Source organism: Ixodes scapularis, unplaced genomic scaffold (assembly GCF_016920785.2).
Source record: "Ixodes scapularis isolate PalLabHiFi unplaced genomic scaffold, ASM1692078v2 PGA_scaffold9__187_contigs__length_104089568, whole genome shotgun sequence".
Classification (NCBI taxonomy): domain Eukaryota; kingdom Metazoa; phylum Arthropoda; class Arachnida; order Ixodida; family Ixodidae; genus Ixodes; species Ixodes scapularis.
In genome coordinates, this window is record NW_024609884.1 from 38,692,401 (window position 1) to 38,718,545 (window position 26,145).

The following is a 26,145-nucleotide window of genomic DNA, read 5'->3' on the forward strand; positions in this document are numbered from 1 at the left end:
AGGCGTTTAGATGGTGGAAATCTGACTTAAAAGGCAAGTATCTTCCCTGCCTTCTGACTGAGCAAGATTTGTGTTATATCAATTTGCCTTTATCATGCTGTTTTCTTAAGTGAGTAATACAGGCTGTTTAATTTTCATTCTAACAGAGTTGTTTAATTTTCATTTTAACAGAGTTGTTTAAAAAAAGGAGGTGATAGACAAGTGCCATCTTTACCATGTATTTATCAGGCTCGGCAGACATTAATTAAGGGGGGACACTACCCAGAAAAAACAATTTCTGCAAAAAAAAAGTTGATTTTGAAAAATGTCATATTTACATCCACCAACATCTAGAGAGTATTCCCAGGAAGTTTCATTAGTTTACACTGCATAGTTAATTTTTTATCAATTATTTTCCATCCACCGATGCTAAAGAAAAGGTAGAGGTTGGAGCACTTTGAACGCATTTTTCTCCATTCCACTTTTTGGCATAAATTTCACTTTAGGAAAACTATTGTTTTGTTATTACGTAACTTGGACTAATTTTTATGAGTGTTTCTGGGTTGAAATTTTAAGGGGAAGATAACTATGAGCTTGTATTTTTTATTTTTGTCATTTGTCATGCTCAAGAACTAAAAGTTTGGACAAAGGATGGAAATCTAAAAAACTATTTGTGTTTATGTGGTTTTTTTGTCATAAAAGATGTTATAACATAGAAATATAGCTCCATAGTTATCTGCTCTGAACTGTCCTAATGGAATGTAACACATGAAAACAACCAATTTATAAGTAATTTCAAAACGATAGTTTTCCTAAGCAGACATGCCCCCTTTCGTCTTTGAACGTTTGCATTTATTTTTGTTCTTCATCCAGGTTAACAAAAATTGGCAGAAATGTTCTCAACATCAACAGAAACAAGCCCTGTAAATATAATTTAAATCAGACAACTGGTTCAAAAATTTACTTTTTTGGGTAGTGTCCCCCCTTAAGTGAGGGGACAATCGTCATGATAAGTTGACTCATTAACAAAAATCTGTTAATTACTTTGTAATTATTGGTTTTGGGGGTCATGTTGCAATTGCAGTATTGATGGCAATATTGACCCGATGAGTGATGATGTCACAATATGGCACTGTGCTCCAACCAAACGGCTGCTAGCACTGTTGTTATGGATGGATGCATGGGGGCTCCATGTGAGGTTAGAAGTTTTTGTTTAAATTTTGGCAGATAAAAAATTTAATAATCTTTGTAAGCATTGCAGTGATGTGATTGCTGCGCCAATTGCGCCAAACTGCGCCAAGGGGCTAACCCTGCTACATCCTGCTACATTTTGCCAAAATATGGGTAATCTGCACCAAGCCTGCGCCAAAGGATAAATTTTGGTCGCCTTTGAAAACCGAAGCTGAACTGAGTACCGTAATTGAGCACACATGAGCTAGGTGGTGCAAGCAGCCGTCCGACACAAAGTACCCTGCATCAATCGTTCATCCGGCCTTACATGGTCTTTCCCGCCGTCTCTCGTCTCGCGTCTTTTTGAAGAAAAAAATTCAATGATAGACGTGGGCGTGTGCGGACGCTCCGACGCTAGCGTGCTGGGTACCAGCCATGCCGTCATGCTGTGAAACGAAACCATGTTTTTGCGCGGCGGGGGGGTTACTTTATGGGCTGAAGCACTCGTTCCTGAAAGCAACGGCCGTGGGCAAACTATATGTGGTCCCTGCCTGCCAGTCACCATGGTCGCGCGACGTCGGATGTTGCCGTTTCCACGTTACTGCAGTTATGGCACTTTCTAAACTGAAACGTAAGGACTGCCGCATGTTCATCAATAATCTTGTTCTTGTTTAATATGCTACGACAACCATCCCTTTAGCTCAAAGACTGTTGTGTCGAAGTATTGATTACCTAGGTTTCTCTCGGTATTTCTTTAGAGACGTACCCTGGTACGTGAAACAAATCAGCCGCGAAAGAAAGTTAGTGAAGAGAAGTGAGCTAAAGCAAAGAAGGCAATGTCCGCATGCTGAACCCGCACAGCGTGCTTATTTGTCTCCAATTCAGTCGTTGCACAAAGCGCTCCAAGAATTTTTTGACCTTGGCTCGCGATGTCATGCATCGATCCGCTCAGGTTTTTTTTTTTCTTCTTTTTTTTTTCTGTGTTTAGTTTGTACCTCGCCTGCTGGCCTGGCAGGCCCGTGCCGCTGGACTGTTTTTTTTTTGTTTTTGTCCTATGTTGGACAGTTATATTTTGCATACAATTTTGGGAATTAGTTGGGAGACGGAGCGGAGTGGCGTGGTTTCGATCGAACAGGCCATCTCCGCTCGCGCGACAATTTCGCATTGCACGGCAGTAGTTACGTGTTTCATCAGTTGGAGACTGCTTCCATTTATTATATTACTAGTCAACCAAATGATGTGATATTTACTACTAAACTGGTCATTTTCAAATAAATTTTAATATGTACAGTTTGGTCCGATATATTTGTATTATTTAACTGAAGCATTGCAAAATGTGTCATGTCATTGGCATTTCAGTTACATGTTGAAAGACTCCCAGGTGGTCTATCTTGACAATAATTGGTTGATTGCGGCGAGCAATATGTCATTCGTTTGTCCACCACTTGAAATGAATATCTTTTTTTTTTTTTTTCTTCTAAGAATATCTGCTCCAAAAGCCACTTTCGCTGCTCCGAACCACTGTTTTAGCTGCTCCGAAATCCAGTTTTGCTGCTCCAAAACTCTGTTTTGGCTGCTCCAGAACGTGCTCCAAAACGGCTTAGGCCAATCACATCACTGGCATTGTGTCTTCTTAATATCTCATAAAGGCTTTTTCTATTGTCTCAGTGCCATAAAGCGATTATAAAAGCTTGTGATAAAGTTTCACAGCCGGTTTTGCCTTGCTTGATAGCAGACAATACAATGGCTTCGCTAGTTTAGTGATTATTTCTGAGGGAGAATACAACTGTGTTAAATAAAGTTGGTGATGAGTGACGAAGCTTCTATTCTTGGGGTCAACTTCTGTGGAATTTTGGAAGCAAAGGGTGCCTGTGCACAGCTTTCATCAACATTCGAGGTGCGCGAGCGCCTGTTTGTCAGCCCATCAGTGGCATAGCCGATGGGGAGGCTTATAGGGCTCTCTCCCCAGAAATCTAGCCGACCCTATATCATACAGATGCATTTTGACCCCCCCCCCCCCCTTTTTTTTCACACCCTAAGTCATAGACATCCCAGCCACCTCAGCCAGCCAGCCCCCCCCCCCCCCCCCCCCCTCCTTTCCCCCAACAAATATTCCTTGCTACAGCACTGCTGCCCATGGAGGTTGCGCAATATTCGAGAAGGGTGAAAACACTGTGAAGCCGAATCTCATATACAATGACGGTGTGGAGTGTATGAACGTTAAAGTACAGGCCAGCGCACGTTTCAAGGAGTTCTGATGTCACAGAAGTTGCTTTAGTGCACACATGTGTCATCAAACAAACTGTTCATAGCAGCTATATAACTTACCTGATGCTTTTATCCAGCTCTTTCACTTTTGGGGTCTTACTGAAAAGGGAAGAATCAGCAGGATTTTTTCTCAGTGAGATGGTTACAAACAGGTGGAAAACACTCACCTATATTGCGTGCCTGAAGAATGAAGTTGGGAGTCTCTAAACAATATGTTGAGTAAAAAAAAATTGCTCCTTCCATTACAATGCACGTAAACTGCAAAATATCAAAGGGGGCCTGACGCTGCTTTGATCTCATGTTCTAAACACTTCTCTCGCTGTATTTTTAGCAGATCCCCATATGTGTAATGATTTTTGACAGACAGTATTCTGTATCGCACACAAGTACAATTTGTTATTATAAACCTGATGAGTTTTCTTAGACCTCCGATGTTCCCAATCAATATAAGATCACAATTGTATTATTATGCAAACGATTCATACTGTTGCAGACGGCATACTTCAGCCATTTCGTAAGCATTCTTCGTCTACTTCTGTCGTGGTATGTGTGAAATCTAGGCTTTCTGTATCTATTCTTCTTAGGTGTCTAGATTCCACGTCCAAGTTTTGAAACTATGGTTCTTTCGGAACAAAATCTAGTCCCATGTATTCATCCATAGCAAGGCCCCTAGCAACGGTTTGTTTGGAGCAGTGACATCACACTTACAGGTAACAGGATCAATTGGAAGTTAGACCAATTAAAGAATTTGCAAAAAGGTAATGGTTTTTAGATATTAACTGATGAATTTTCGCACATTTTTACCCGATTTAAAAATTGATTTAAAAAAGAGTGCCGCAAGCCTTCTTCACAATGACGCTTAGAAGAGTGGCTGGTATCCGGTTCAGTCACGTCGTCACTTGTATGGTCGGCGCACCCACAAAGGACATGCTGCTGATATAGTGATGAACATTCTTGCCGGAAGCATGGAAGAGCATTTTAAGCGTTCCGTGTTCCTTCCGTTCATGGATTACCTGATCCCAGAGTTGGATGGGAGATTTAAAAATCACCGGTGTATGTTTCAATGACTTTCGTCGCTTCTGCTTGCAAAGGTCTTGGAAAACGAGGCAGCTCCCGGCGCTGAAGAGTTTTTGGAACTCTATTCAGGCCTGGTTTCAGTTTCTGTACTCCTATGCAAGCTGCACATATGGGCTGCCAAATGCAAAAGGGAGAAACGTGAAATGTCCATCACGTCTGCGCTACAGGCGGTCGCCCTCTGTTTGGAGGCCCTATTCCCAGACGTCCATCATCTTCTCAAGGTTCTAGCAACTGCGCGTAACTACAGTGGAAGCTGAACACTCATCCTCTTCACTACGACGGGTTAAAACATTCCTGAGAGCATCCATTTTGAATGAGCGACTGCTGGGCCTAGCACTTTTGAATGTTCACTGCGACATTCAAGTTCAAGCGAAGGACGTCCTGGATATTCTTTCCCGTGAATGGAGGCGGCTGCATCTTAATGTGTAGGCGCTTGGCATGAATGAGATGATCAAGAGAGCCTGTAAATTGTTTTTTGAAATAACTAGTCAGTTAATTTTTTATTCATGGTAATATCTAGGAGAAGGCACGTAATGCTGATCAGTACTCAAGGTGTGCGTGAGCGCAGTGCCACCCGTTGCTTACAGTGCAGTTGTTTTTACAAATCATATAATATTACCTATATCACTGACATTGTTTTATATTACCACCATGTGTTCGTTTTATTATGTTTGCTTTGGTTTGATTGAACTGTGTATTTTAGTGAGAATAGTTTGTTATACTTGGCCTTGAAATTGCCATCCTTCACCCCACAAATGTTTCGAAATATCCGTTCTCTTTATATCTGAGGTCAAGTTCCACATCCCATCAAATTAACATGAATGAAGAAATATTGCCTATTTTATTTATTTGAGCATTTTCTAGCCCACAAAAACTTTTCCCAAAAGCATATAAGTTGGAGCCTTTGCTCCACGCCCCGTGCAAAACTGACTGTGTGAGTTTTGCACGGGGCATGCAAATCAATCAAAGTTTGTATCTTTATCGTGTACGAGTACTGAGAAATAAATTATGAAACAGAGGTTTTCGCTTCTCGTTCAATTTCAGCACGCTGCATAAAAAAAATTTTTCTCGCGTTGCGTTTTTTTTACACTCTTTTTTTTAGCAGAAATACATTCCGTCAGAGGTATATGCACTGGTTTTGAGCGAAGAAAACGCGACGCCAGAAAAAAAAAAAAAAAAATTTAATTTTTTTTTTTTGGCGTTGCGTTTTCTTCAATTTCAGCATGCTATGCAGCATGCTGAAATTGAACCAAAAGTGAAAACCTCTGTTTCATCATTTATTTCTCAGTACTTGTACATGATAAAGACACAAATTTTGCTTAATTTGGAAGGCAATGAAAGGTTCTACACGTGGTATTATTTTAAAAGCGATACTAAACATAGTCGACTCAAAAAAAAAAAAGCCTCAGTTTAGGTTACTGTTGTTCGCGGAGGCATGTTTGGTTTTTTTTTTACAAAGACGAGTGACGAATAATAAATAGTAGTAGGAATTTAGTTTTACCTACTTGCATATACATATATCACGATAAAAAAAATACAGAAGCTCTCTTTTGAATACTTTGAGATTGAGAGTGATTAAAAAATGCCACACACGACAATCGTCAATTTAACCCATAAACCCACCATCGGCATTTACTCTTTTTTAGCATATTTAGAGGCTTAAAGGAGTACTCCACAGGTTTTTTCATTGTCTCCGATTTGCTTGAAATTTGGTTAAACTAACCAACAAACATCGTGAAAATAGCATCCCAAATATTAGGTCAAAATATTGTTTTTTTGCGAAGTTGTTGAATTTACAGTTTTGGTCCTCACCGTGTTTTTCAAGCTCGAAGTCTCTACTGGCAACAATGAAAAAGTGACGTCAGCAACCGATCAGCGGAACATCAAGCGGAAGCGGAAGTCGCGGGAGGCGCGACAGGCTAGATCCAGTATCCGTTGCTGTTGATCACCCGATACAAAGGGAAGAGCCGCAGACTCCAATCCAATCCAATGGAAGGCAGGAGTTCACTCCACTGATCTCTATGACAATTGCTGGATCGCGCTTCCCTGCTTGTTCGCTGCAGCGCAAGTGAAGCCACCGGACTAGAGTTCCTCGATATGCTCCCCCGAAGGGGGAGCAGAGTTGCGCATTTGTTTTCCCCGCGCCGCCACGCCGCTATTCGCCGAGATCCATCACGTGAGGAGCAAAGCATCCGGCGCCGTGCGAGAAAGCCACCTTTACGGTCGCTCCGCCGACGCCGGCGTATGTTCCCCTGCTTTCGCCCTCCTTCTCCTCCTCTCCTGTTTTCCATGCGCGCGGCGCCGCTATTCGCCAAATTTAGTCACGTGAGGAGCAAAGCATCCATGGCGTGCGGGAAAGCCGGCGCTACGGCCACCCGCCGAGGCTGAATGCGCAACTCTGCTACCGTAGTCTAGCTACATACAGGAACTCTACACCGGACTTCACTCGCTTGGGATACGATTTGCCGTTTTTGCTAGCCTTTGCTGCGGTTTTCCAGCGTGCTGTGGACACGTTTTCTACTCGTTCGTCGTCATTCGCCGAAGAATTTTTTTGAAGACTCTGTGTATTGTTGAGACTTGCCGTTGTGAACACGTGGAAAATTTTACGAAAGTGCAGTGTCGCAGGAAAAAGGCACAACGCGTCGAAAGGAAGGACTGGCGGCGTGTTCAAAGCTTCCTTGGCACGCCGAAGTGCCGTGTCTCTGTGCCTTCGCACGCTTGGATACCGACCAAGAACCGACGCCGTGTGTATGTGTCTAGCGAGTGCAATGTGCGGGAAGCTGTTCGTGCCTCTGGATCAGCGTCTTTTCCCCTCGCGGTTTAGGAACGAGCTTAATCCAGCGTCCACTAGCGACGGAAGATGGGGGGAAGGTACGTCTTTTTTTCGTCCTTAGACGATTTACACAATACCGTGCACAACAGCTCCTCATCACTGATCAGTGTTGGCTTATTATCAACCTACTTAATTGCACTTGACGTTTGAGCGCGGCTCGCCTAATTGTAATTGGTCAGCAGATTGCACACGACCATATCGGTCGCGCTTCAAAGATTTTCATTCTCGCCGTCTTGTACTTTTGCTTTCGAAAACCCCCCTGGCTCTACAACGTTGCCCTATTCGTGCTCCCACGGAATCGATTATAGTAAATTTGGGACATAGCCATGGTTAATATAGTACCACGTACAGATCTCTCCCTTTTATTGATAGCAACTCACCGGAACAGCTGGACGATCCAGAACTCCGTGGCCGATATATATAAATGATCTAAAGGCTTCTACGCGCGACACACGTTCAGAACTTTGGCGCGGCGTCAATTCTTGACCGGTATCCAAGCGTGCGAAGGCACAAAGATGCATCACTCGGCGTGTCAAGGAAGCTTTGATCACGCCGCGACACCGGCGACACTCGTTTTCGACGAGTTGTACATTTTGATACGGCTTCACGCACATTGCACTCGCAAAACACATCCACACGGCGTCGATTCTTGGTCGGTATCCAAGCGTGCGAAGGCACAGAGAAACGGCACTTCGGCGTGCCAAGGAAGCTTTGAACACGCTGCCAGCCCTTCTTTTCGACGCGTTGTGCCTTTTTCCTGCGACACTGCACTTTCGTAAAATTTTCCACGTGTTCACGACGGCAAGTCTCAACAATACACAGAGTCTTCAAAAACCTTCTTCGGCGAATGACGACGAACGAGTAGAAAACGTGTCCACAGCACGCTGGAAAACCGCAGCAAAGGCTAGCAAAAACGGCAAATCGTATCCCAAGCGAGTGAAGTCCGGTGGCTTCACTTGCGGGAGCGGCAAGCGCGATCCAGCAATTGTCATTGAGATCAGTGGTTCACTCTTTGGGCTGTATATTTTGTTTTAAACTGATTCGAAGCAGTTTCATGGTGTCAAATGAATGCTTGGGAAGCTCGCTGCAGTACCCGCGCTCCAGCACGGAACAAATGATATGCATATTCTATTTTTTGGCTGTTTGCTCGACTGGCAAGCCTGCCTGCAACTGACGTCACGGCACTGAAAAGGGCGCGTATATTTGAATGTTGGTTTTGCATCATTTTCATTTGCCGATTTCACAATACCTATTATGAATTTCGCGATTCTAAATGGCATACCGGAGAGAGTAAAGGCCGGGGAGTCAGAAAATATAGTTAGTTGAGGTAGCTCAAAAATCGGTGGAGTACCCCTTTAACACTCAAAACCAGTGCATATACCTCTAACGGAATGTATTTTGGCTAAACGAAGGGTGTAAAAAAAAAAAAAAACGCGACGCGAGAAAAAAAATTTTTTTTTTTCTTTTGCAGCGTGCTGAAATTGAACAAAAAGTGAAAACCATCTTTGTAGGGGTGTGCGAATAGTGATCTTTAAACGCGAATCGAATACGAATCGAATAATTGTTGCACTGAATCAAATACAAATACAAATCGAATAATATTCGAATAGAAAATAGACTGCTACTAAAGAAGAGTAAAGATTATAAACTTAGTTTATTGTTCTAAAGTGTTTTTTTTTTAATCACTAATAATGCGGCTAGACGATAATGAATAGAGTTGTACGATATATAAATAAATAGAGATAAAAGCTTCTAAATTGTTAGAATGCTAAACATAATATCAAGTTTCACGCGGATGCTGAACATAAAACCACAATTTGTGGGATTCAAAAAAAAAAAAAGAGGAATCGTACACTTTATTAGATTTCTTTTCAGTAGCTGATAGCCATATGTGAGTGAGGTGAGACAGTACACTAGATATCTTATTTTCGTAGATCAGAAAATGAGAAGGCTTGTTACGTCAGCTTAAAGTACTTATAGTTCCCATGCAAGAAAACAAACTTTTCCACGTGTTCTGGTGCAAGAGACTCTCGTCGGCTTGTCACAGTGTTCTAGCACGTCGAGAACAGTCTCTCGCTTGCCACCTGGGTTGCGGGAATTGCCAGATATTGTCGCGCCGCACATGCGAGAGCCATTTTGCGGCACGTATGGCATTCGCATCGGCGCGTTGTGGGACGCCTGAAATAGAATCTCGCTGCGCGACACAATAAAGACTATTCGGAAATTATTCGAAAAATATTCGAAACAATTCGTTCCTCGAAAATTGTGAATATTCGCACACCCCTACTTCTGTGCTTCATAATTTATTTCTCAGTACTCGTACATGACAAAGACACAAACTTTGCTTAATTTGGGAGGCAATGAAAGGTTCTACACGGTGGCATTATTTTAAAAGCGATACTAAACATAGTCGACTAAAAAAAATCCGCAGTTTAGGTCACAGTTGTACGCGGAGGCATGTTTGGGGATTTTTTACCAAGATAGGAGCGACGAATAATAAATAGTGGTTATAATGTCGTTTCACCTACTTGCATACATATTGCAATAACAAAATATAGACACTCTCTTTTGAATACTTTGAGATTGAGAGTGATTAAAAAATGCCACCCACGACAATCGTCAAAACCTCGTCGTTCTTTCTCGCTTCTTTGAGATTTTTTTTTTCTCAGAAACTAAACATGTCAGGACATTAAAATTAAAAAAAAAAAGGATTGTTATTCTTGGAACATGCGGCACGAAACATACAAATTTGAAGCAAACTAAAAAATACGAATGCACCTCGTTGCCTGAATTTAAATGCAACCGCCTGTATATATTTTAATTAAATTCAAACACCCTGTATTATATCCGAGTTTGTATTTAAAATTGTGTTAACTAGTGAAAAGAATTGAATTCAAAAGTATGTTCAAGAACAGAAGTTTGAAATGAATCAAGTTAGTTCTGTTAAGGTTCCGGTTTCGCCTCTCTTTCGAGAGCATGGGCTGCTTGGCGCGAAGTGAGCTTGTTGTGTGTTTATAAGATAAATTGGCATTAATGCTAGGTGTTTATTAATAAATTAGTTTGCGAATTTATTTGACTTTTTAGTTTTATTCCACACGGGTTTGCTGCAGGCACTGTACGGTTTCCACACTCAACATGTGACACCACATTCAGATCTAACTTGCTTCCAAATGTGTGTGAATCTTTAAAATTATATTTGACAAATTATAGGCCACAAAATCTGAAATGACTTCGGTTATGAAGCCCTTGCATGAACTGCTTTCAAATAATGCGGCAGTCAACAAATGCTACAAAACCTTTGTACCATCCTTTTAGTATATTAATTGCTTAGAGGCCTGAACCAATTTCTTTTTTGCTGTGATGGACATTGCGAGAGGCAAGAAGTCCGTTCTAAAATCTAAAATTTTACATATAAATAGTCCTAAGTCACAAAATAAAATTGAAGCACTTTTTTTTTCAAAGTAAACAGAAACAAAGGTACAATAGTTGTTGGTCATCATATTCCAGATATCTCACTCTCGTTAGGTTGGATGTTCTAACATTTTAAAGATTTGTATATTAATTTACCCTTAAACGTTTTCTTTATGCAACTGGGGTATTAGTGTATGGGCTCCGCCAGCAGAACAAATCGTTCTGAATTTTGTATGCTGGGGCCGCCAAATTGCTATACTGTGAGCACCTTGTGACATTAGCTAAGTGCCTTTGAAAGCATGTTAGCAACATGGTGCCCTTGGTGCTGCGTTTGTTTTAATATCGAGTTGTGATGTTTGTAAATCTTTTGGCTATACCCAATGGTGACTCCATTGTTTTTCATAAGAATTTGTAGCTAACTTAATTTAAAAAGAATATGAATATCTGCAAGGCCGGTGATATCTCGCAGCTTTCAGAGTTTCCCTTACCAACAGTAGTGGATCTCGCATTAAATGGTTTGAGAATAAATACGGGCAAACTACTGTGAATGGAGCTTTTGTTTTCATTATACAATTATTTACGATTTTAAAAAGAAACAGCACAGCATCTCTTTTTTTTTTCCCACACCTTTAAGACAACATTGAAGGGAAGGAGTGATTGAGAGGAAAATGAAATACCATTTGAAAATTTGTGCAAGAACATATAGAAGGTGAAACAAACAAAAAAAAAACAATTCATTATACAATGAACAGTGCACACAACATGGGCCTGAACACTTTGTATCCATTTCCTTGAATAAAACCACCATTATGTTTTGTTATATTATTATTATTATTATTACTATTATTACTCCTACTATTATTACTATTAAATGTCAAGAATTAAAAAAAGTCAGCATTATACAATCATTCTTAAGTCAAGTTAGTCAGCTATGTTCCAGACAGCTGATTGATACAATTCGTAATTGGCTACTGTGGTAATGGTCTGAAGAGGGAAGGTGGTTTTAGTAATTTGATCTGTGTGGGATGAACGAATATGAACTCGTAAACTGTCACCGACTATAGTGTTATACGAGGTTACGCCTACTTTAGGACAGTGATCCAAGCGTAAAGTGGAGCATGCAAAACACATTGGGCTATTTTTAATAATTTTCAATTGATTATACTTCGTTTCACCTTGGGTCCGAGCGCGGCCGATGTTATGAGCCAAAGGACCAATCAAACAGCGCAAAAAGCGCAACGTCATCTCGTGCTTTCTGCGCTTGATAGGACTAGCCGGTGGAGGAGCACGCACAGAGAGACGGCAATTACCGGCTAGTCCTATCAACGCTGTTTCATTGGCCCTTCGGCTCCTAACATCGGCCGCGCTTGGACCTAAGCTGAAACGGAGTATAGTGATAATTTACTTTGAAATTGATTATGCATATTTTTGTTGCGAACACATACAGTGGTTTTCTGGAAGCGCAACTCGAGAGGTAGGGGCTGAATAAAAGTTGCGTTTCAAGGAACCTAGCATGCGATTAGCCTTGTTCATGATGTAGTCAGTATGAGGTTTCCAGCTAAACCGTTTTTCTTCCTATTTTTTCTGCTGTTTCTTCATTCAAACTGCGCAAGCTTTTTATTAGGTTGTTACCACAGAAGGCCGTGCGCAGACATGCTAATAGTATCATATGTACATTTGTTGTGTTCTTTCTGCTAATATGCCTATTTCATTAAGCGTTCTGCGCACGCTCACAGCCGCCATAACTTTAGTTCACTGGAGGCAGGCGGCAGTGTCCGAGGCGGCTCCTGTCGTCGCGTGCTCTTGACGCGCAGAGCTCTGGCGAGGCTGTTGCGCACGTACGAAAAGACTTAACTTCACTCGATGCATTGCGGCAGCGGTGGCGTAGCCAAACTGACTGGTGAGCATCGAAAAGAATGCCGGGAACGTAGGTATACGCGCTGAGCGTGCTGACGTCTTCAGCTCTAACTGTTCGAAAGCAAAAATTTAAAACAAATGGCACTTCGCACGCGCGTTCCACGGACGCTTTATTTTGTTTTTTACTTCCAATATTTTTTTTATGGGCAAGGCGAGCACGTGCAGCGCGGTACCGACGTTCCCAGCATTCTCTTTGATGCTTGGGCAATTTAGCGAAAGCAATATTAAAGCTTGAGTAAAAATCGCGATTGTTCTTCAAGAAGCTATCAATTTCGAGAACCTGTTAGGTTCTTGGTTAACCCACTATGAACAAGAAAACTAGCAGGTCGGACGGAGCTGATCGACGCTGTAGTGTATGTCCTTGAGCAGCTTGGGTGTCCGCCGTGCCTGCCATGTCGACTTGCATGCGTGGTTGTCGCTGGTAGCGCGTTGAAGACGTTGCAGTGGGGGTCACGATTGCTGGCGTCCGGTTTGCAGGTGGTATCTGGGAAGACGATCCGCGTTTTACGGATGACAGCGCCGTGCGTGCACGTCCCGATCGGCGCCGCTTGGACCAACCCCGTGGGCGTCGGCCCGCCGAGTCCAACGACCTTTGCAGCGCCGCGAAGAGACCGGGGTCCCGCATATAGCCCTCCATGATAGAGCGCTTTCTCCGTCGCCGAGCGTGTGGTTTTCTTTGCCGAGTCCCCAAAAGTAAGCCAACTTCGGAGAGTCAAGCAATGGCGCCGGGGAGCTGGTTTATTTTAGCTGTTGTTTTCGCGAGGTATTGTATGGATGGCCGCGGCTGGCCTACATCGCCGTGTGCTCACTTTCACGAAAGCTGGATGGCTTCCTCGCCCCTTTTATTTTTTTTTTTTCCAACGTTGTTCGTGTTTGGTCTAGCGCAAATTTTCCTGGCTCCCGAGAGGCACCCGAGGCCTGTCCGTCGCGGTTAAACGAAACACAGCGCCTCCCCCAGTGGCCTAGTTCTGGCCTGCCTGGCGCCGCCAAGGTGAAGCACACGGGCTTGTGTAACAGCAGTCGCGTGTCAGAAGACTGACGGCCGCTCCGACTGCTTATCCACTGCGCCGTTTTGGTGTCTTCTGGATTGGTTTTCAGACCGACCTCACATGGGCTCCGAAGGCAGCTGCGAATGAGTTCGCGGCGTTTGCGTGCCGTCTTTTAGCTTTTAAATTAGACCTCCGAGGCAACTGTCTCCTCTCTTTTTTTTCTTTTTTTTTTCTTGGGGGGGGGGGGGGGGGGGGTTAGTTTTGACAAGTGATGGGCGCCTCTTGGCTACCCGATTTTTTTTTTGTCCAATCTGGACGGTAATAAATTCACGGTTGGGGCCAGTCTCGGCTTTCGGCTCGGCTGAGTGGACGTCAGCGTTGGCTCGCAGCTCTGGGCCAGTTGGGGTGAATGTCATCGTGGCGGAGGCTTCGACCTTTGCTGTCCAATGCTGTGCACCCCCAGTAGAGCTCCCCTGGCGTTCGCGCGCAGTGCCTGGAGGGTCATTGCTCCGCGACCTAGTTGCTGGCTTCGGCGGACGGGAAGGCGCTTTCGCCTTCTCTGGCGCGGGCAATCGTGTCTGCCTGTTTGGGGTCAATGGCACTGGTGCACGGCGACGGTTGCTTCGCTTTTGGGTTGGGCTCGATGCTCTTTGTACTTGCAGGAGAGGTGCAGTCGCTCGCGCATTTCCCGAGGCACCGTGGGGTCGCGATAAACGCTTCCGACGCCACACTGGAACATCTCTTCCACCCACCTTCCTCTCTCGTCACTGATGTTTCGGACGATAGTTTCGTCGCAAGTTTGTCCAAGGGGCGTTTGGTCGATTGACGTTGTGGATATGCTTTGATACAGCCTATGTCGTTGACCTCGCACAGCTCCACGCGCGCATTCTCATGGCGACAATACGGCGACGCGGCTGTCGCCGGGCAAAGACCACTTTTCCGAACGCAAGCGGTAGCGGGCAGGAGCCACCGAGCGGACCGGGCAGTGTGCATTCGCGCGCTTGTTCCTCAACTTGTTGGCCGGCTGTTCGAGGCTCTTCTTCGCATTCCCATGACGACCTCACGAGGCAAACATGCCTGTCTGCCTGGCTGCTGTTCGAAAATTGCGGGTTTGCGATCTCGTCGCGGCAGTGACACGGGCGACCCTTCTGGGGGTTGTCGCGCCGAGTGCGGGCCAACGCGTACGGCGCTCGTGATCAAACAAGAGCTCCGTGTGTACCGAACGGCGGTTTCCACACTGGTGCTTCCCGCCAGCGCAAAAGGGTGTACGTGCCAAGCCGCACGAAGGCAAGGATCTGGGTCAGCAAAGGCTCGAGGTCAATGCCTTCGAGGGGTCTGCCTCACGCTCCAACGAAATCGAAAGCGTGGCGGCAACACCACCTCCCTTTGATATCACCATCGCCGCTGGTATTTCGCCCCAAAATTCCGGCTGAAAGGGAAACTGGGCGGAATCTGGAAGTGATCTTCCTTTTTTATTTTTTTTTTCCTACGTCCGCGTTGCAGCTTCAGATGCGTAGACGAGGGCGCGGTATGCGGCGCCGGCAACTTTGAAAATCCGTTGTTATGTAAAGAGAAGGGCGGCTAGCTCTTCTGTTTTAAACATGTTTTAGGGAAATACTTATTTTTAAGCCGTAGATTTTCCGGTGTTTGAAGGAAAATCGACAGATGTATGCCTGTTAATTTTTTTTAGAACTCTGTGTATTTCGGCTAGTTGTTTGGAAAGTCTGCTAAAAATTGCGAGTTATAGTTAAAAAAGGCAACAACAACAAAAAAAAAGAAAACAAGTAATCTTTTTATCTTTATATATTTCGCGGGTTTGCCCCGTAGGGTGCAGATATAAAGGCGTGGTGCCTGACTCCTGAAGTTTAGCAGCTCAAGATAGTTACGTAATAACAATTTTACAAAACATTACACAATTTAAAGAAACAAGTCAAAGCAAAACGGGAAAATAAACACTACATTCATTTGGAAAGAAGCAAAAAACAAAAACAAAAAAAAAACCATAAACGTCAGTAAATGTTAGCTGTGAAAAAAAAATACTAGAATATATTTTTATATATCTAACATGTCAGCAACAACGAAATCAGATGAAATTACAATAAAAACATATTTCTTTGAAATTAGCTATATATCGATTATGTTCTTGGTGCAATGCACTATCCAGATGAAATTGCAATATCACTGCCAACCAAAAACCTCCTGCAATCACTTTTAAAACCAGAGATCGTGCGATTAATGTTTACATCCATTCTATTTAGAGTTTTAGTTGTTTGAAAAGTTAGTTTGTCGGCCTTAGTTTGTTCTTATGACTGGCATCCTTCGCTTTGGGTTTCTAATCAGGTATGCAGTCAGGCTCTCTGTTGGCGTGGTGTAAAGTTAATTTTTATCTATTGATTATAAAAGTCTGAAAAATACCTGGTCTGCCTTAAAGGCCGACATAAAACCTCAGTTTTCTGCAAGAACGATAATTCTTTTAGCGCTCCCCTTTCCTAAGCTGCGAGGGGAGCCAAGTTGGGGCAAGGTAAAAAGTGGAGAGGATATAGGAAAGGAGGAGGCGGGCAAAAGGGGAAAGCGCAATGTGTACGTCGGCCTTTAAAGGAACACTGACGGGGTCTTTATGCTCGCCAAGTTTTTTATTTGTACATGACATATGAAAGCCCAACTACCCAGAAAACAATTCGCGGCTCAAAATTCGTTTTCTTTTTGCCTAAAAACTGTTGATTGAGAACTGGCCAGTTTGAGTCGCACTCACTCTCTTCTCCGTGGTCACGTGCCATTTTCTATGGTTTAGACACAACCACCAAATATATCAAAGTCAAGGCTCATCGAAGACACACACACAATATTAAATATCAAAAAGAAATATGATACTCATTTTTTGTTTGACTTCGAAAAAACTGCAAATACGTTGATTGGAAAAAAAAAAAGTTGCACAGCCATGTGACTTCTGCCAACTCTCTCCTCCTCTATATTTCTCCTTCCTGCCCAGTCCAGTTTCAGTTTTCGAGCAGTTGCGTTTTTGAACTTTGTTAAAAATATATGTGACACTGTAGCGAAATATTTATTTATTTATTTACAGAAGGGAGTGGGACAAGACAAATTTGAAATACAAACAATATAGAAACATTAGAAGCCAAGCACTAAAAATGTTAAACAAATTTATAAACAAGTTAGAAAATTTATAGAACAAGGCAAACAAAAAAAGTAAAATATTAACACAAGTAGGCAGTCATCATACTTTTAAACAATTCAAAGGATGGTATGTTTATTAACTGAGCGGGAAGGCGATTTCACTCCGAAGATGTTCTTGAAATAAAAGAGTTATAATAGGCTCAGGTAATGCAATGAGGAATTCCGACTTTAAAATAATGATCTACGCGCGACGAGATGAAAACAGGATTTAACATTAGTTTGTTTTTTAGCGAAGTATTGGTATGATAAATTTTATAAAAAAGACACAAACGAGATATTTTTCGGCGTAATGAAAGAGCAGGAAGTGATAAATTAGTTTTCATAGTTGAGACACTGGATGTGCGATGATAGTTAGTAAATATAAAACGGGCACCGCGATTCTGTAGGGCTCCAAGATCAGTCACGAGAGTTGAAAGACCCGGATCCCAGATTGCTGCGGCCTAGTCTAGTTTGGAACGGACAAGGGTTTTATACACTAGTAGTTCTAGGGACACTGGGGCTAACCTAAAGTTTCTCTCTAGGTAACCAATCATGGAGTTGGCGTTGGCGATAATGTGGTCAGTATGAGTTTTCCAATACATGTTAGAAGTAATGTGCACGCCAAGGTACTTGTAGCATGGTACAGTTACAAGAGGAATTTCAAAAATTGATTAAATAGAAGATATAGTGATTCGACAGGAGATATTCGTCGCTTTACATTTGTTAGTATTAAAGGGTAACTGCAAAGAAAAAAAGTTTTTTTTTTTTTAAACAGCCTAATTGGGACAAGCATGTCACAAAACAAATCTTCCGCGAAAAAACAAATTTTTTTTTTAGCGATATTTACGCCACAGGACGTAATTTAGTCGGAGTCACAACCTCTCCACATTTGAAACTCCCGCTCTTTCGAGGCGCCCGGAGTGGCTGGAATACGTCACCCCGTGACATAGAACAGCCACTCCGTGACGTATAATACCAACTTTGTGGCGCGCGATTTGAAACGGACGAAATAGCCGCACACTAAAATCAGTCTCACGCGATAAATATTGCTGTAAAAAATTTTGTTTTTGTTAAAAAAATTGTTTTGTGACATGCTTGTCCCATTTAGGCTGTTTAAAAATACACTTTTTTTTCTTTGCAGTTACCCTTTAAGGGACATTTGCAACAAATCAGACCCATCAGCCACAGCTTGTAAGTCATTTTGAAGAAGGGTGATGTCAGTAGTATTAGTGACCTCTCGATCAATTACACAATCATCAGCAAAGAGGCTAATAGATACACACAGTGGTAAGTCATTTACGTAAATTAAAAATAGCAGGGCCATAATGAATCGCCTGGCACAAAAACAAAATTAATTTGGGGGGGGGGGGGCATCAATGTCTCTTTAAACATATTATATTTAATGAAGAGTGGCTATGTAAATTTCTGGTACCCCCTTTATAATTTTTACACATTCGTAAGATTTTTCTCTAAAAAAATATGTTTATTATACAGCTTTAAAGCAATGCTTTTAGGGCACTTTAAACGGCCTGCAAAAATTGGTTTCTCAAGATATTGTGGTGCAATTTACTTCAGAGGTGCAAGCAGGTGGTGGAAGTTTACAGTAACAAAAAATTGAGGAGTTAATTTACCTCGTTCAATAGAAGAAAAAAACAACAGAAACCTGTTTTGGGCAATCTACTCTGCCACTTCGCATGCATTGAATGCGTAGGGATGAATACTGCCGACAGATGGCGTACATTGCATGCGTAGGGTACACTTCCTGTATAGGCTCCCTACGGGAGCCAGAGTTGCGCGTTAATCTCTGTAGCACCGTCTTTCCTGCACGGCATGTTGATCCCGCTCGTCACGTGACTGAATTCGGCGAATAGCAGTGCCGCGCGTTCCAGGCGCATGGTGCACTCAAAAGCAGGGGAACGTACGCCGGCGCGCGTGCAACGTCTACTTTCTTGCACAGCACTTGATCCGGCTCCTCACGTGATCGGATCTCGGCGGCACATGGAAAACAGATGCGCAACTCTGGCTCCTGTAGGGAGCCTATACAGGAACTCTAGCATAGGGATAACTACTGCCTACAGATGGGCGTACATTGTATCGAGGAAGCGCTGGGCAATTCGGGTTCTTTATTTATTTGAAATACTATCGGTCCTACACAGGACCAAGATAGGAGTGGATTTTGCGGGATCGTCTGCTATCATAACCTGAATCGTCCGGCCGTCCCTCGATGCAGTGTACGCCATCTGTCGGCAGCACTTATCCCTACGCATGCATTGTCTGCAAAGTGGCAGCGTAAATTATCCAAAACAGTTTTTTTTAACAAGGTAAGTTAATTCTTTTGTTTTTTCACTGTGAACTTCCACCACCTACTTGCAGCTTTCTGTAGTAAATTTCAGCACAATACGTTGAGAAACTGATCTTTGCAGGTCGTCTAAAGCGCCTTAGAAGCGTTAGTTTACATGCTGTAGTTTGCCGCTGTTGTCGTTGCCCAGGCCAAAATGCCATAATTAATTTGGAGTAAAATAAAGAATAATTTAATGTTTGTTTTAACCAGGTAAGTATCAAATTTTGTATTCTATAAATGCTTCCTCATACCTGGGATAAATCAGCCTTTAGTTTGTTCACACGACGACTCCATGATAGTTCCTCAGCAAACCATACACCCTCAGATTTTTGTTCTGCCACCTGCTCCAATGATGTGCTTTCGAATGTTATATTAATGAAACTGTAGTCTTGCTTATTTGCTGGTTTAAAAATTATATACTTAGTTTTACCTCTATTTAAATTATTGACGATTTATTTGGAACCATTTAGATAATTTGTAAAGTTATTCGTTAGCCATCTTTTCTACACACTTTTCCGTCGCACCAGCAAAGAATATACTTTTGTCGTCTGCTTACGTTATTAGGTCATGGGAACCTGGTATTGCCGTAACGTCGTCAACATACATGAGGAATAATAGAGGCCCTAAAATGGAGCCTTGAGGAACTCAGTGTCATATGTTCACTTTATTAGATTAATGATCATTTATATGCATATTGATAACAATCTGAAAAATTTGTTTTTATTAGTCTTGGTGAAACTCTTCTACCCTATAGATTCTAAGCTTTTTTAATAGAACATTGTGTTGCACAGTATCAAACACTTAAGTCAAAAACTAAACCAAAAGTGAGCAGTTTGTTTTTAATATTTTCATTAACTTTATCTTTGATGTCAATTGGTGCTTGTTCTGCAGGGACTTATAATGCCCGTGGTCTGCTTTCTAGTTATAGATTTCGTTCTTCCATCCCCAGCAGCAGCTTCATTTTTTAAGTTTCTAATAAATTGTTTAGCTTCATTTGATTTTTTATTTACAATTTATATACACCCTATGATGCTTCATGCTTATCATAATGTGACGGGACCTGCAATGCGCTGACCGTGAGTGTGAACATAAGCCAAAATCTGAGTACTCTTTAACATAATCATCTAGAGTTTTTAAAATTTTTATTTGCACCCTAATAGCCTTCTGCTCCGTTTGATGCCAGAAATGGAATTGTTCTCAAACAAAATATTTCTGCAACAAGGAAGGCAAGATGCTCTTGCATTTTTTAAAGATTCAACCAAAAACAACTGCCAGTGTAGTTGTGGGCACTGTCATCAAGCTCTGACCTGAATAGAACAAACACATTGTGACAATCCATGGCTACCGACTAATTGACCAAACTCTCTGGCCACTCTTCTCCAAGGTCTGTGATTGTACTCATTCGGGACTGACATGCTGCTTGATTCTAGGTAAGAGTATGCATCCGAAGAACTTGAAGCGAAGATTTCGACAAAAACACCCTGCACTTGGAATCAATTTCCAGAAATGGTGTATCAGGTTTTAACCTATTTTCTATTTTTGACACTGGCAGTTTTCTGTTTAAGCTGTAGAGTTTAAGGTTTATTTATTTTCAGGGTGCACTTTATAGGGAAACTATAAGGTTGTCATTTTGAGAATTTGTTTTTGACGTAAACAGATGTGAAAGGTTACTGCAATAGAAAGCCGTCAAGTGCACAACACTTTTGGTAGCATAGAATAAATCTCTCATTAGCATGTGAACATGTTTCCTACAGTAAATATTTTGTTTTTTTGTTTTTCAGAAATATGTTTGTTGCTGATTTTGTGTAGTGGAAGGACCCGTTCAGTATTTGCTTGCAGCATACATCAAAGGGACGCTGTATAGAGTATAGGAAAGGTTGGCAATGGTTTGTTTTATGATGTACACAAAGCTGTTTCCACAGTCAAACAAGCGATCACTTATTTCTGAGCCATTTAGAAAGGTGTAGCACTTGTCTCTAAGGTCCTAGATCATTGTATTGAAAGCAGAAAAAGTGATTTCATCCTCCATACTCAATGATAACCAAACTACACCATATTTCTACTCTACAGAGTTATCCAATCACAGGGCTGTGGATGCACACTCCCTATATAGTATTTCCAAGAAGAGAGCAATTGCTCATGCTCGGAACAGAAGCCACAACTCAATAACAGAGATAGTAGAATACAGAAGGTGACTGTTGGAATGATCTGTATGCAAAATGTTTCACTGAAGTCTGGCCAAATTGTTTCTGCTCAATTTATGCTCCTCACAGAAAAAAAGTTGATGTATTGGTTTCTTCCAAAGGGCCTATTCGGAAAAATTAACAACTTTCACAGTTATTGATTTGGTAATTATTTTTGAGTGATTAACTTTTCAATTAGTCTTTTTAAAGGGATACTGAACCGAGATTTCGAGCTCCCTAAACAAGGCTGGGCGGATAGACGGGAAGCTGCAAAACCAAAAAATATCACTCTTACGGTGATATATCTAACGGATCGCTGTATTTTTTTGGAAAAGAAGTGCGCGATTGAACCCAGCCGACGAGACAAGGCACGTCACGATTTCCATTCTCTCTCATCCTTGCTGCGTCCCATCAAGCTGGTGAACTGAAGCGAGGAGGAGAGAAGCGAGGCTGCTTCTCCTCATTCTCTAATTCTCCTGGAGGACAGTTACGTCAAAGAACTCACTTGATCGCGCCCTTCTTTTCCAAAAGTACGGCCATCCGTTTGAGATATCGATGTACGAGTGATGTTTTGGAGTTCATAGTGTCCCGTTCAACACTTCTGCAGCCTTACTTTGTGAAATCCAAATTTTGGTTCAGTATCCCTTTAAAGGCATAGTTTCAGCTAGGAAGTTGCTGGGCATTGCTTAAAATCACCGAATCAATCCACTTTAGAAAGATATCAGGTATGTGCAGCATTTTACTAGATTAAGAAAAAACGCTAATTTTGGAGGTGTTTCTAGGTTTCGGTTTCTTATTGGTGTGCGTCTTTGCAGCAGTAGTCCTGCTGCTCGTGACCAAAACATGCAACTAACGTGTGGTGCCACGCATTCTTCGCATGGCAGGTGAACCCAATAATCAATGCTTATTCTTGCAATGTCATCCTAAGAGCACAGCATTTCATTTCATATGGGTGAGCACCACGCATCCTACCCTCCAACATAGGAGGCGAAGTGGTAATTGTGCACTATGGCCACGGGGGAGCAGGACCGCTTGCTCAAGAGTGCATTCCGATAGAAAACAAAAACTTTAAAACATGTCCAAAAGTTATATCTTTTTTTTTATGCCCTAAAATGCTCCGCATTTCCTATATTTTTTGTAAAGAAGACTGATTTATAGCGAGTTCGGTTCACAGCACTCGTGCTCTTGTGTGCCCACTCGTAGCGTTGAGCGAGTTCGTTTGGGCCGGCACTTCACGAGTGGTTGCACTCTCCAAGTTCGTTTCAGCCCCAGCACCCTACGCATGCATACACTCGCTGCACCAAGAAAATCGAGCGTCCGCTAAAATGCGATCCCGTCATGCCTCGCTCTGGCAAAGAGCAGGAGCAGACGACGAGGGGTCGTCTGCTATGATGTGTCATTCGTACAGCAGAACCGAAAGGAAAAAGGTAGATTTTCTGATAGAAATCGTGTCCCCGCGGGCAACCGAATCAAATGTGAGCTTGAATTGTGAGTGTCTCCTATTTCACAAAGGGAGCAATTGACAACCCATGCTTTATTTGCCAAGTTTTTAGTCGCTCTGTTGCCGTACAGACGCTGAAATATACCAGTGGATAAATAGCAAACGCATCAGCGGCCCCCGAGATCTTTATTACCATCTGTGTGCAGGTGAAAAATTGAACATTTGTCGACAAAGCTCCCCCAGCAGAAACTTGTGACTGCCCAATAAGCATGCGAGAAAGCTAAACATCGGGATTTTACCGGAAGCTTGGGCAGCATCTGCATGTTTAACATTTACCTTTGTCAGCTATCTTGCCCCGTCGTATTTTGTTTGAGAAAGCCCTCGTTATCGACACCCTTACCTAGGCTGAAATCTGATCTGCCTGTAACTACGATTGAAATGGAAAGTCCCACGAAACGTTTTGCTGGATGTTCCAGCAGACTAGTTTTAAGCAGTTCCCTTTCAGTGGTTCACATATACCATGCTCAGACGGATCAAGCTTCTGCGCAGACAGCATCATCAGTTTTCTCCAGTGCAAGCCCCAGCTGCTTTGTAGTCAGCCAGTTGCGAAAATTTACGCCGTCTGTAAATATCTTTAAGGCAACAGAGTTGCTTGAAATCATTGCAAATAAAAACTACAGGTTGCAGCGACTAACGTTTATAGATAAACGTTGGTAGCGACTGCACTCTTGCATTCCCACCCATCACGTCGAACAGAAAGGCGCTAGTTTCGGTTTGAGGTCGTACTCTTTCTACAACATAGATGGCGGCAGCATCAGTCTTCTACACTCTGTGGATTTGGCCAGTTGTCCATACAACACTCCACGAGTGTGATGCATTCTGGGAGAGAACTCGAATGGTGCCAGTGCGTGTGAAACAAACTCGCCATTAGTGCTTTAGAATGATACCCAGAAATTTTATAATTTAAGCCATACCTTTAAATTTACTAATTAACAAGTTGATTACTCAAAAGTAATTAATAAGCTAATTATATTCAATATTATTAATTTTTTCTGGGCAGAGACCAATACAATATTAACTCTTTTTTTTGTGCAGTGTATACTTTTCGCATGAACGATTTGTCATGTATTCTGAAAACGCCCTGTGTACAGTGGCGGATTCAGAGGGGGTTCCGGATGTCCTGGCCCCCTCTTGAATTCTGCATATGCAACAATTTAGGGCGGAGAAACGGGTGGTGTGGATGTTCTTCAAACATGATATGCTGACTCCTAGAAATACCTGCGTCCACCCCTGCAGGACATAGCTATGCTGCTGTACAGGAGCTTGAGTTACGTTTACATGAGAAGTTTTATATAGAAATTTTGTGAACAAGTTCAGTCTAGCTTTTGCTGACAATTCAAAATATTGCATTCTTTATTAGAGTAGATTATGTGGAATGAGATTTTTTAGAAAGTGCAGACGGGCGCTCTGAAGAAAAGTTCCCCCTGGATTTTACCGATGGCCAAGCTCATCTCGAAATTTTTTATGGTTGCATTATTTGTGTACTGTCTCAAATAGTGAGGAAAAGGAAAGTCCCAAATAAAAATCTAGCTGTTGTGTTAAAATCGGAGGAACATGCTTGCCCGAAACAAATCATGCATAAGTAATGGGAAAGTTCAAACCTTGGGCACCTTGATGAGTGTTGGCTTATAGTCATTGTTTTACAGCTTTCTCTTTGCAGCAGTTCTTGGTTTCAGTTTCCAGTGGATAATTAAAAAAAGAGGACTGCTTTTATGAAAGGGTTCATACCGATCGTAAGGGTATGGACACTGCCATGAATGTTGGACAGTGGAGCAGGAAACATTGCCTCCCCTTATGTGGCGTCCTTGCATCTATGTGTGCAGGCCTTCCAAAGCCGCTTCCGGCACATCATGGACTGCTCTCAAGGCAGCCCGCGAGAGGACGCCCTGGACGTGACGTCACGCATGGACCTCACCGAGCGGGCACTCTTTGTGTTGGGTCACAAGGCCCTTGAAGACCTGCAGCACTGGCAGAAGCGACAGTCGCATCGCATTGGCATGGCGGCCATGGTCATCAACCACCGCAAGCGCAAACGGGCCACCCTTGCTGATTCCACCTGAGACGTGGTTCCTTTTGGGACATGAAGTGTGAGACACATGGCTGACTCCCGGTTGCTTCGGTCTCGGCCCTGCCCGATTGACATTTACCCACTGGCTTTTTGTCTTCTATGATGGCTGGATTTAATCCCACCTACCTTAGCTCGCATCACTTCCCATACGTGACGCATGGCACATGCTATCGCATTTCTCGGTCTTGATTTTTTAAAATCTGGTAGCAGGTATAAGACAATGAAGTCTCTGCAGTATTTTTTAAAGAAGCCTTTGTCAATCTGTTGATTGCCTTTCAGGGTTGTACCTTTGTGTTTCCATGTACCTACCATGACTCTAAACATCTAGAGGATGGTGGTCTTCCATTCTCGGATTTGTCGATCAGAGGCACAAACGGCCACAAAAGTTTACTGGTCACACGAGCCGTGGCCGACCTGCATCGCCGCTCTACCTTGCGGCGGGGCGCCTGTTGCCAAGTCCCGTCGTGCGCGCATGCGCGTCCTTTGCTTTTCACTGGCACGCCAACTCTCCCGCTTCCGGCTTATGCCCTATTCTCACGATTCAATAGCTGCCATTGGACACTCTGCCGCAGCTGTGTTTTGGTGGCTCGATGAGTGCCAGAAGCCGTGATATGAACTCTCATCTCCTGCCATCCAGCACGATAACGTTTTGCCTAGCTCAGCGGCCAGGAAAATTGCCATTCTGTTGTTGTTTTTTTTTTCTTTATTAGGGGAGGAGTCTTTTGCCCCCCAAATGACGAGATAGGTAAATCAAAAAGTATGAAAGTTGTTTGTGTGAGTTTATTTTCTTCAAAACAAACCAATAAAATAAAAACTGGCATTTGATTGACGAAATGTCCCATATACAGAATGCTTTGTGACCAGGCACGTAGCCAGGGGGGGGGGGGGGGGGCCCATGGGGCCTGGGCCCCCCTCAAAATATTCCATTTTGCTGGCACCTCCTCTTTCCCTTCCCCCTCATACAGCATTTTGTCATGGGTGGGCCCCCCTTCCCCCCCCGAAGCAAAATCCTGGCTACGTGCCTGATTGTGACATTGCATTCTGCATACGGGATGCTTTATTGAAAAAATGCATTGTGCATAAAAAAAAATGTTGCCTTTACACTGGAATTACGGCTAATATGTACAAGCTGAACTTGCCGTCGTTATCAGTGACTTGAACTCGCTTTGGCATAGACTCGCAAAGCGACGTGACTTGTCGCAGGTGTGCTCAAAGTGCCTCCCATTCATCTGCGATG

General features: G+C 42.9%; 1 protein-coding gene across 1 annotated transcript in view; it reads left to right on the top strand.

The window, feature by feature from the left end:
- LOC115322256 (DNA replication complex GINS protein PSF3) overlaps positions 1-25,728 on the top strand; it is a 35,995-nt gene extending 10,267 nt beyond the window's left edge. The window contains exon 3 of the mRNA XM_040209111.2: positions 24,664-25,728. Coding sequence (XP_040065045.1) covers positions 24,664-24,900 — 237 coding nt within the window. The 3' untranslated portion in view covers positions 24,901-25,728. The remainder of the gene's footprint in view (positions 1-24,663) is intronic.
- The last annotated feature ends 417 nt before the right edge of the window (positions 25,729-26,145 follow it).